Source organism: Zea mays, chromosome 2 (assembly GCF_902167145.1).
Source record: "Zea mays cultivar B73 chromosome 2, Zm-B73-REFERENCE-NAM-5.0, whole genome shotgun sequence".
Classification (NCBI taxonomy): Eukaryota; Viridiplantae; Streptophyta; class Magnoliopsida; order Poales; family Poaceae; genus Zea; species Zea mays.
In genome coordinates, this window is record NC_050097.1 from 179,703,811 (window position 1) to 179,716,105 (window position 12,295).

At 51.6% G+C, this 12,295-nt stretch overlaps 1 protein-coding gene across 1 annotated transcript; it reads left to right on the top strand.

Moving 5' to 3' along the window:
* Nucleotides 1-7,086: 7,086 nt before the first annotated feature.
* On the top strand, nt 7,087-9,032 carry LOC109944582 (uncharacterized). Its single transcript, XM_020549353.3, has one exon. The coding sequence runs from the start codon at nt 7,205-7,207 to the stop codon at nt 8,678-8,680; it is 1,476 nt and encodes a 491-aa protein (XP_020404942.1). The 5' UTR covers nt 7,087-7,204; the 3' UTR covers nt 8,681-9,032.
* The last annotated feature ends 3,263 nt before the right edge of the window (nt 9,033-12,295 follow it).

Genomic DNA, 12,295 nt, shown 5'->3' on the forward strand with positions numbered 1-12,295 from the left:
TTTTCAGCCAACACATTCAATACAAGAGCTATAGCATTCAATACAAGACACAATTAGAGCGAATCAAAATCTCTCCAAGTCTCAATTCCACTCAAAGCAATAGTGACTAGAAGAGAGAGTTTTGTCGTGTTCATTTGAGCTCTTGCACTTGGATCGCTTTTCTTCTTCTTCCTTTCTTGTTCCCAACTCAATTATAATCAAGGCAAGAGACACCAATTGTGTGGTGGTCCTTGTGGGGACTTAGTGTCCCGATTGATTGAGAAGAGAAGCTCACTCGGTCTAGGTGACCGTTTGAGAGAGGGAAAGGGTTGAAAGGGACCCGGTCTTTGTGACCACCTCAACGGGGAGTAGTTTTGGAAGAACCGAACCTCGGTAAAACAAATCAACGCGTCACACTCTTCATTTGCTTGTGATTTGTTTTTGCCCTCTCTTTCGGACTCGATTATATTTCTAACGCTAACCCCGACTTGTAGTTGTGCTTAAGTTTATAATTTTCAGATTCCACCTATTCACCCCCTCTAGGCAACTTTCAGAATGTCGAAGGCCGTCGATGCGGTCTTTTTCGACACATGACAATGATGCTTGCTGGAATTTTTGCGGGGGCTTTTTGGCGGTATATTACATGGCTCCGCCTCATTCAAAACCTCATCCCCCGAGAGGTAAAGAGTGCGGGCTTGATTGACATTGTTTGAGGAATTACAAAGGCGCTTAGGCCTTGGATCTTAAATAAATTTTTTTTGGAGATTATCGATGTTCCATGAGTGCTCTAAGTCTTTGCCGGACGAAGTTGTTAGCCTGTAAGCACTTGGGGATGCCTTCGTCTTGACTATGTACGACCCTTCCCACTTCGGCTCTAGCTTGCCCCGGGACTCTGTCCTGGTGGTCCTCACAAGTACTAGGCCCCCTTCATTGAATTCTCTTGGGACGACATTGTTGTCACGCCATGCCTTAGTCTAGACCTGATACTTATTTAGGGCCTACAGGGCGAGGACATGGTCTCCGTCAATGAGATCTTTGGAGGTTGGTTCATCGATGTCGGGGACAACTGTTTGGTTTGTTTGGGGGGACCCGTGCTTTAACTCTTGTGGAGTCATTGCTTCGGATCCATACATCAGGCGGAAGGGTGTGAACCCGGTTGCTCGGCATTCTGTCGTATTCAGTGCCCATATGACTTCGGGTAATTGGTCTGCCCATTTGCCCTTTTTGTCGTCAAGGAGCCTTTTCTTAGTGGCACTGAAAATCTTGCCGTTGGCACGTTCGACGACGCCATTGGATTGTGGGTGGTAGACGTAGGCCAAGACTGGCTTGGTGCCGATGGAACTGCAGAATTCCCGGAAGTCCTGGCTATCGAACTGTTTTCCGTTGTCGATTGTTAGCTCGGACGGGACTCCGAACCGGCAGACGATGTTTTGCCAGAAGAATTTTTGGGCGGTCTTCGCTGTTATTGTGGAGACTGCTCTGGCTTCGATCCACTTGGTAAAATATTCGACGGCGACAAAGGTGAACTTTAGGTTCCCTTGAGCCATAGGTAGTGGCTCGACGATGTCTAGCCACCAACGCTGAAGTGGCCATGTGTGGGCGATGAGCTTGGTGAATTGCGAAGGGTTGCCTGAGCGAGGAGAGAACTTTTGGCATGCTTCGCATGACCTAGTGACTCGGTTGGCCGTGCAAATTATCACGGGCCAGTAAAATCCCTGATGAATCACCTTGGCTGCGAGGGTCCTAGGTCCTGAGTGTGACCCGTAGGTTCCGTCGTGGACTTCATGAAGGATCTCTAGGCCTTTGGTTTTGGTTATGCATTTCAGCATAGGCTGGGTGATGCCCTTTTTGTAAAGCTAACCCTCGACTATTGCAAAATCCCTGCTCATGTGCTTCAGTCGTTTGGCCTCATTGCGATTGGTTGGATGGTAATGGCCCTAGAGGTATAGTGTTATTGGGGCCCGCCAGTCTTCGGCCATTATGAGGTTGACGATTCGGTGGCCCTCGACGTCTTGAGTTATTTGCAAGCCTTCAGGGTTACGGTCCGCTGGTGTGCCGATGACGTGGTAGAACACATCAGACGGCAGGGCCTTGCCCTTGGCTGCTGCCTTGGCCAACGCATCGGCCTCTTCATTCTTGTTGCGCTCGACATGCTGCAGAGTGAAACCCTTGAATTGTTTTTCGAGGTCGTGGACGATGGTGAGGTATTGCATCAGCATAGGCTCCTTTGTTGAGTACTCCTTTTTTATTTGGCCGGCGATGACCTTGGACTCTGTTCTGACGATGCATGTGGTGACGCCGAGGGCCCATAGTTTGTGAAGTCCTAGGATGACGGCTTCATATTCTGCTATGTTGTTAGTGCACCTGTTGGACTCTAGAGCAAAGCTGAGGCGCGCGACGTATCTGTACTTGACACCGGTGGGTGATGTGATAATCGTCGCGGCGCCTGCCCCCGCATGGCACCATGCGCCATCGCAGTGGACAGTCCAAATTTTTTCTAATTGTTCTTGCTGTGGCCCCACGGGCCCTGTCCAGTCGACGATGAAGTCCGCCAAGACTTGCGACTTGATAGGCATTCTAGGCTCAAAGATGATGTGGTACCCGGACAGTTCAGCTGCCCATTTTGCAATTCTGGCGGACGCCTCCGCGTTCCTGAACAACTCTCCTAGACCCCTGTCTGAAGTGACTCATACTTTAAACGCCTTGAAATAGTGTCGTAGCTTGCGTGAAGCCATGACCACTGCATATGAAATTTTCTCGAGTTCGGTCATGTTGCACTTGGAAGCCGTGAGGACTTCGAAGACGTAGTACACTGGGCATTGCTGGTTTTTGCCATCTCTGTCCTGCTCTTGGGCTAATGCTGCGCTGACTGCGCAGTGTGAAGCCACCATGTAGAGAAGCAGTGGAAGCGAAGGGTCGGGACTTGTCAGAGTTGCTAAGTCAGACAGGTGTTGTTTGAGCGAATCGAAGGCCGCTGTCTGCTCTGGGCCCCAAACGAAGTCTTTCACGCCACAAAATGTTTTGAGGAAGGGTAGGCTTCGCTCAGCGGACTTAGAGATGAATTTGTTCAGGGCCGCCAGTCTTCCTGTCAGTCGCTGGACATCTTTGGTGGACTACGGGGGTGCCATGTTGATGATTGCTTGGATCTTGGTTGGGTTGGCCTCGATCCCTCGGTGCGATACTAGGTAACCAAGTATCTTTCCCTGGTGTACTCCGAAGACACACTTCTTAGGGTTGAGCCGGAGTCGTGCGTCGCGCACATGTTGGCGAATGTCTTTGCGAGGTCGTCTAGGTGGTCCTCTTTGCTTTTGCTTGCGACGACGATGTCGTCTACATAAGTGAAGATGTTGTGGCCTACTTGGTTTTCAAGGACCTTCTTGGTGAGGCGCATAAAGGTTGAGCCGACGTTCTTGAGCCCCTCAGGCATCCGTATGAAACAGTATGTGCCGAAGGGTGTGATGAAGCTTGTACTTGCCTTGTCCTCCTCTTTCATGTAGATCTGGTGGTAGCCCGAGAAGCAATCAAGGAGGGACATGACTTCGCATCCAGCTGCACTGTTGACAATTTTGTCAATTCGTGGCAGAGGGAAATTGTCCTTGGGGCAAGCCTTATTGAGGCTTGTGAAGTTGATGCACATACGCCATTTGTCACTCTCTTTATGCACCATGACCACGTTGGCGAGCCATGTTGGATAGGCGATTGGCTCGATGAATCTGGCTTCCAACAGGCGATGCACTTCGGCCTTTGCTGCCTCCATTTTCTTGTCGGACATTTTCCGCAGCCGCTGTTTTTTTGGGCGCATCAAAGGGTCGATGCCCAGGCTGTGCTCGATGACGGAATGACTGACCCAGACCAGATCGAGGGTGGACCAGGCGAAGACGTCCTTGTTACGGGAGAGATAGGAAAGGAGTTTTTCCTCGTCTCGCGATGTCAGGTCTTCGCTGATTATTACTGTTTGCTTCGGCGTTGCTGGGTCGAGGGGTACCGCCTTCGTCCCATCGTTGCTTTGGAGCTGGGCCTTGACTTTTTTGTCTTCGATGGGGCGATTGCTTTCGAAGCCTTCGCGCTCTGCTGTGAGGCAGTGCACATTTCGTTGCCCTGGAACGAAGTCTCTTTCGTTGTTGCGCGCTGTCTGCTGGTTGTCGTAGATAGTGATCACGCCTGTGGTCCTGGGATTTTCATACAGAGGTAGAGTCCATGAATGGCCGCCTAAAATTTGTTGATCGAGCCCTACCCCATTATGGCATTGTCTGGGTAGACCATGTCGACAATGTCGAATGTGACCTGCTCACTTCGCGCGCTAGGTGCTACACCAAATGACAGGGGGAGCTCTATCTTGGCGACGGGGAAAGTGCCCTTGCCACTGAATCCGTAGAGGGGATTATCTGCGGGCTTGAGGAGGCTGTGGCTGATTCCCATACGATCGAAGGTGTGTAGAAAAATGATATCAGCCTAACTGCCGTTATCGACCAGCACTTTGTGTAGATCCCAGCCTGCTACCCTGCAATTGATCACCATGGCGTCTGCGTGTGGAGCGCTGCGCAAGTCAACGTCCCTGGCATCGAAAGTGAGCGGTACATGGGACCACTTTGTTTGCACCACATGGTTCACACTTCGATAGTGGTCCCTTTTCTGCCGCTTTGTGTCAAAGTCCACGCTTGATCCCCCAGTGATCATGTGGATGACTCCGCGATATGGTGGCTCAGCGAAGTCTTCTTGTTTGGGTGCTTGCGGTGGGTGGTTGTGGTGCGGAGGGTTTGGGTGATACGAAGGCGGTGGTGGTAGAACCTGCACCGCTTGATGGTGCTGGTAAGCATGGTTGGGTGGATGCTGGATTTGTTCGTTGTGGTAGGGTTGTTGGTGATGGTAAGTGTGCGTGACCACCCGCTGGTTGTCGGCTGGTTGAGCTTTGGAATTTCTGTCCCTGGTGGCCTTGGTCTTCGGACAGTCCCTTGTTGGGTGCACGCAGTCTTCACCGTGAAACAAGCAATAGAACCTTTGCGGCTCTTGTGTCCGTCCTCGACCTCTTCCTCTTGCGCCGTTGCCGTGACCTTGGGGGGGTATTCCTGACGACGGGTGGGCTCTCCGGCTGGGTGCTGATTGGCTATGGTGTGCACCTGCTGATGATTGCGATTATCCCTGCTGGAGTCTGGCTGCGCCGGTCTGGTCCAGGTTCTGCTGGACTGTGGAGGGTCCTTAGGCTTCCTTTGTGATTCAACCTTGCGTTGATGGAGTTCCTCAGACCTGGCATACTTCTCAAATAGTTGGTATAGCTCCTGTAGGTTCTTGGGTGGGTCCCTGATGCAATGACTGTACAGGACACCTGTCCGAAGACCACTGTTGGCGTAGTGGATCGCTATGTGGTTTCCAACTGATGGCAGTTGCGATTTGAGCATCAGGATTTTTTTGTAATATTCGCGAAGGGTTTCCTTTTCCTGCTGTTGCAGAGGGATAACTCGGCGAGGGCGTCTGTATCGGGTCAGTACCCTTGAATGTTGAGCAGGAACTTGTCGCGAAGCCCTTTCCAGGACTCGATGGACAATGGCGGTAACCTGGTGTACCAGGTCAAGGCTGGGCCTTCGAGTGCGATGATGAAGGACTTGGCCATGGTGGCGTCGTCCCCTCTAGATGATGCGACGGCGATCTAGTAACTCATGATGTACTGAGCCGGTTCGGTGCTGCCATTGTATTTGGGGTAGGTGCCGACCCTGAAGTTGGTGGGCCAGGGTGATGCTTGGAGCTGTGGGGCCAGAGGACTTCGCTCGTCGAGATAGTTGATCCCCTAGAAAGCGGTAGCTGGTGGAATGAAGGGGCCGCGCTGGGGTTGGAATGGGTCTCCAGCTTGATTGTATTGCTGGAGAGGCGCTGGCGGTGCGAGGGGTCCGCGCTGCAGGTTGTATTGGCCTTCGCCTTGTATGAGTGTGATCTCTTGCTCTAGCTCCCGAGCTCTCTGCTCCTCATCTTGTATCATCTGACGCACCTTGGCTTGCATGGTGACTCGTTGGCGCTTGGCTTCGAGGATTTCTTTCTGCTTCTGCAGGTGGTTGTTTTTGGTGCGCAGAGCTCGCAGCTTTAGCTGGTCTTCGGCTGAGATGCCGACGACTTCTCCATCCTCTATGGTGTCTTCACCCTCTGGCGGAGCGAAGCCTGGTGGTGGTGCTTGTAGTGCGTCCTCGGAACTGCAGGTGCGTACAGTGTCATCGGGGGTGGGGTGGTCCTGGCGCTATCTCTTGCTGTTGACAGCGTCGTCTTCGAAGGCCTCTAGGGCGATGGTGTCCGCGAGGGCCTTGCCTTTCTCTTCCGCCAGCAGTGCTGCCTTCGCCGCGTCATCAATGGATGGAACAACCTTCGAAGTTGCTCTCTTGGGGGCCATCATAGGTTATTTTTTCTAGCACGAACGGTAGACGCCAAATGTTGGAACCTGCCCTTCAAGACAGGTTGATCCAACTGGAAATTAGGGGAAAAGTTTGCAAAACTTAACACGGGGTGCAAAATTTAACACAGGAATCAAAAGCCTTGTTAGCCTTTCTGTGCCTAGGCACAGTACGGAGGTATTTATAGGTACTCGAGGGGCCGCTTGTCCCTGTCACAGACATTTAGTTCATCGAGTACCCGGTTTATTCCCAGAATATTCCTATGAGGGGAGGTTACAAACAGTCATTATGGTAAACTTTATTACAGACACGACCCTAATCTCACATTCCCACGCGGGGCCCAACTCTGTGGGTCGAACCGTACATGGGCCTTTCTTGGTGGTGAGGGTGGGAGGTCCCGTAGATTTCGGCGGGGCATTTGTCTTGTCCCGTATAAGCGAAGGAGGTCGAACAGGCCTCCGTCCGGCTAGCGCCCTTGCCCTGTCATGGCGGGTTCCGTGAATCCAGCCTTCGCCTGCGTAAGGTGAGGACAAAGTCGTCGAGAGCGAAGGGTGACATGTTCGCCTTCGTCCTACACATATCGTAATATAAATCAAGTGGTTTGTATTGTAAATCAACTTGTTGTCAGAGTTGGTCATTTGGACATGTATATGATGGTCATGGTTAAACCGGAGCTCGGAAGCGAAGTCCAACTCTGAGTTTAGATACAATATGCCACGTTGAGAGTTGACAACCAGCTAATTTATTGTACAAAACATATCTTTGGCAGGAGAAGCAGCTACTTGGAGGGCACTCCACTCAAGCATGTGCAATTCCATTATTTGCATTGTTTAATTTGGTAACCTGCTGTGATGCATCATCCAAATAAAAAGGGTAGACCGAATTCATTCCCGACACAATCACGCACGGCACAACACGTACAGCTTGAAGCCCAAATCTCAAAATACGAAATGGAGAAAGAGACGACGAGGCACAGCAAGGAACAGACGCTGCAGGCGTCGTCGAGGTCGCCGACCACCGTGAACGACATCCCCGACCGGCTGCTCAAGCTCATCTTCCGCCGCCTGGACTCGCATGTCGCCTACGTCCGCGCGGCAGCTGTGTGCACACGGTGGCGCAGCATCGTCTCCACGCGCGGCATCTTCAACCTGAGTTATCACACCCACGATTTTTCTACCACCATCGGCCACTACCACGTCGTGGACCCGTCTTCCTCGCCGGGGCGGAGGAGGTGGTCCTCGCGGGAGCAGCAGCCCAGCTGCCGCGTGGTGTTCGTCCCTGCCGCGCCCTCCATCGACGCTCGCCACTTCGCCCTGGACTTCCTGCCCAGTTGCCCTGCTGGCCGTGGCCGGCGCCAACGCTGGGAGGTCGTCGACGGCTGCGGCAGCCTCCTGCTCGTCGCCAACCAGCCGCGGCGCGGCATGTTCCCAGACCTCGTAGCCTGCGAGCCCATCTCCCGGCGCTACGTCAGGATCCAGCCAGCTGAGGACATGAAGCACCGCCGCTGTCTCGGCGTCTTCCTCGACGGCTACCGCAGCGTCACGAGCCTGTGCAACTTCAGTTTGACCTGCGTCCTGTCCGAGCCTTCCGCGGGGATCGCAGACGGTGTCAGCGCTGTGACCGCCCGTGTCTACCGGCACCAACCGCCTGGGTGGAGCCGGTGGAAATACGGCTGGAGCATGCCTCGCCTCGCGACCTCCGGCAGCGTCCACCTCCGCGGCGCCGAGTGCGCGCGCTACGCGGGGCGCTCCAAGGGATTCGTATTCTGGGGAATCATCCAAGATGACGGCACCGTCGTCGTCGCCGCACGGGAGGGCAGCTGCGTGCTGTCGAGCTTCCGTCTGCCAGACCACGTCCGAGGGGCATCGTTGTCACACCACCAGTCGACGACCTTTCGGTTCGTCGACGACGGCGCCGACAACGATGACTTGGTGCGGGTCGTCAGCCTTGTCGGCGAGGATCTCAGGGTCTTTCTGAAGCGGGACCACAACGACAGCGGTGCTGGCATCGATTGGGTGCCTGTGCGGAGCCTGAACCTGCGTGAGGCGACTCGTGGACTTCCGTGGTTCAAGGAGTGCTTCTTCAGCCAGACAGCCAAGGTTGTCACGGCTGGCAAGGGATATATTGTGCTGACCCCAGCGGAGGAGACATGGCCGTTCTCTATCGAGTTGGGAACCATGGAGGCGGAGCGTGAGCACATCCGGAATAGGCTCGCCGGCGAGGTCTATCCATACCGACTGCACTTACGGCCAAGGGTGCGCGCTTGTGTGTTCAGCTGCAAGAGGGGCCGCTGGGGCCCGTGTTATGACATTTGCAGGTGCACATAGGGTAGTCTCATTCATCAATTAAGTCTATATCTAGTTAACAACACACAAGCAAGATATCACTTTTTGAAACTATACTATGATGCAAATGCAAGCAATCATATGAATTGCGCAACACAAATGCATCAACCAAGTGTTTGTTGGGCACTGACACGCGGCTGCGCTGTCAGGTGGACCCTAACACTCGATTGACAGGTGGAAGCTGAGGTGCACGATGAAACAAACTGCGGAGAATTGTAGTTTCTCGTTATGTGTGTCCTGTTCTGCTACATGGAGGGGGGTATTTATAGGCCTGTTCGGGAGTAGGTGGTCCAATGTACGCCCCTACCCCCGGCTACCAACTATATTTGAGGGATATCTCATGTAACAGGGTAATTACAATGATGTCCGTACAGTAATCCGTATACACTAGACAACACACCCACACGGTACGCTGACGGGTGGGCCCTTGGCGATGTCCTCTGCTGCACCGTGGGAGAACAGGGTCGACTTGTGGCCTTTATCCCGAGAGCCTTCACGTCAACGCTCCCCTTGGTCACGACTGGCTGGGCGTCTTTCAGTCGATGCCGAGGCAAAGGCCTCGGTTATTGACGACTTGTGGTTGCCTGTTGGATCGAAGGCCCCTCCGCTTACGATCCTGTGTATGGTTAGTGCAAGACAAGAAGTGTGGCCTTTGCTCTGTGATCGAGGTTGTGTTCGGTCTTCGGCTGCCCGGCCATCCTGAGGCCTTCGTATGATGTAGTCCTTTCGTAGCATCCTGTTAGTGCGAAGGATGCCTTTGCTAATGGCGCCTTCGTGCATGGATCTGCGAAAACCGTTAGGACTGAATCATGTCTTCGTCCGGATGGTTGAGGGTGTGTTCGGCCTCCACCAAACAGTAGCCCCTTAGGGAGTGGTTCCTCCTAGTGGGCCAATCCCGAAGTCTTGATTTAGAGGTGGACAAACCCTGCCCTCGACCAACCGGTGAACCACCTCGAGGGGTCCGCTTGATGTGACAGATGGAAAACCGAAGCGACACACAGGTATAAAAGGATCGTGGGACCACGATGCTGGGCCACCACACTCTGTGATCGCACTCTTTATTGCTTGCAAGATTCGTCAGATCGCCGCCGTCTGCGATTATCGTTTTCGCTGTCGGTGACGAGATCGTCGACGAGCTCGTTGGCGCTGGCCCGTATCAAGCCTGTCGCTTGCCGACGACCTCGGTACGCCACCATGCCTCCCTCACCCAGTGGTGGTGTAGCTCTATCGCGACCACTGTCTCCTGCTGGTCAAGTGGCCGCTAGAAAAAGCGTCGACTCATCGTTAGCTAGGTTTGCGTGCGTTGATGGGTCGGGCCGGGAAAATTATGCGTTGGGCCACTGGAAGGTTACTTCGCAAAGGGTGAAGGAGATGGAGAGCTTGGGATACTTCCCTGCTGGCCATGGGTTGGCTGCTGGAGCAGAGACCGTGCCAAGGCCGGATGGCAAGGTCCTGGTCTTCGAAGGGCTATTCGTAGCTGGCCTTTGGCTTCCAAGCCATGATTTTTTGTTCAAGGTGCTTGAAAAGTTTAAGGTCTAGATTCATTAGTTGACACATAATGTTGTGTGTAACACCCCGGTCTAAACAACCGAAGCTAAGCATGTATTTAAGCACCAAAAAATAGTCTCTAGTGAAATACATTAGACAAGTAGTGCCACAGTCATACATAGCTTTATTTAGTACATTCGGTTACAATAATAACACCAACTAGAAGAACTATTGTCGATAAGATAAACACGAGGGTAGTATCTTCTTCCCACATGGTGGCTTCTACAGCAACGGCACCACACCAAACGTGGGTATAGGGCACGAACTACTCAAAATTCCTTGGACACGAAATCAGGATCCTCTATAAAAATAACGGGTGAGCACAAAGGTACTCAACAAGTCCCACCTCGCCCTTACAGGGAGGGAATTACATATTAGTATGCAATGATCAATAAACATGATTAACAAGTGCATTACTGAAACTATATCCATGCTTGTTATCCATCTCATAAGTCAGGTAGCTCAACTAGTTGAAGTGTCCACACCATAACCTGTCCTATATCGAGGACATGGACCATTTGAATGGATTATACACTCTGCAGAGGTTGTACGCTGTACCCTCACACACATCACCATCCCAAGATGGCTCTCTCATAGCCGACACCCAAACATGGCTCAACCTCACCTAGCTACCCACAAACCCCGGGTCCTGACCACTCAGGTCTCCAACCCAAAACATATCCACCTCGGATGACTACCGGGCCAACCAGTGGGATTAGGCTAAGGCTTTCCCATACAAGATCATGATGTCACCATAGCAACTCGATCGTAAGTCTACAACCACAGTAGCGCATGCTCTAACAGTTACCATGCTTCTCTAGTCTCATTTCCATCTAGTTTCATCAAGTATCAAGGTATAAGATAATCAACATGCATCATGGCATCAATGCATAGTTTCTCTCGTTCACTCAATATCAGGTGTGTCATCTTATGCAAGAATTATGTCTAGCAAGTTTTATATATTTTCTCACTTAGGAGCAACCATGATCAAAGCAAGAGGTCGATGAGACTTGCCTTCGTTTAGTTGCGCGTCCGCGGCGTCACGTTCTTCGTCTCCTGGCTCCTCCGGGTTCTCTTTCGGAGCTGGTTCTACTTATGGGACATTGTAGGTGGATAGACAACAATCAAAACAACATACATCAATACATTACAATAGTTCATATTTAATCTCTAATTACTTAGTGCATGGTAGGCGGCAGAGCCAACCATATTTGCTTCTGAGAGGCAGAACACTCCTACAGATGAAGCCTTGTGATCCCGTTAGGTAGAGCACTCCTTCAGATGGATCACAACTTATGAACTAAGCAAATAGAAATTTTACAGCATAATAGAATACTTACAATAAGGACATGTATGATTATGCAAGGGCTCCTATACTTCAAAACTACTTTACTTCTACCTTGCCCTTGAATGTGTATGGATGGGAGTGGGATGGTATGTCATGGCAAGAGGGGGCAAATCCTTATATAGGCACCTAGGAGCCATGGATGAGTGACACCTCACCATGCATGTGCTACCTCCACCTTACATGAGGGGACACCTCACCATGACACATCACCTTAGTTCTAGAGAGGTCTAAAAATATCTAGGCTTCAAGACTTATCATGATTAGTGTAGGGAATTCTAGAAGGCTATGTACATCATGGTTATCCATAATTGTTCCTAGAAAGTTGTGTTGCTTATGACTAAGGTTTATCATGAATATTGTAGAAACTTCTAGAAACTTGGTTATGCTTATTATATGACAATTGTTTAAGCGAGGTTTTCCTTGCATATTTTCAATGGGCAAGTGATGGCCATGGGGAAAGCTATCTTAATCGATGCTAAGGTCATAACTTCTATAGTTTAAGAATGACTTCGAGGGAGTGAGAGGTTGAAGATCATGGCATGCTCAACTATGGTTCAAATCGACGGTGATGGCTTATTCTCTGGTTTGAAGAGTAAGGCACGCGTTGTTTGGATGTGGGGGTGACAATGAGATGGTGGCTGGACTATGAGGTTCCGTGGCAAGGGTATCAATATTTATAGGTGGAGGAACGACGATTTAAT

Excerpts from the sequence above, each read along its gene's own strand:
- LOC109944582 (XM_020549353.3), top strand. The coding sequence starts at position 7,205 with ATGCATCATCCAAATAAAAAGGGTAGACCGAATTCATTCCCGACACAA.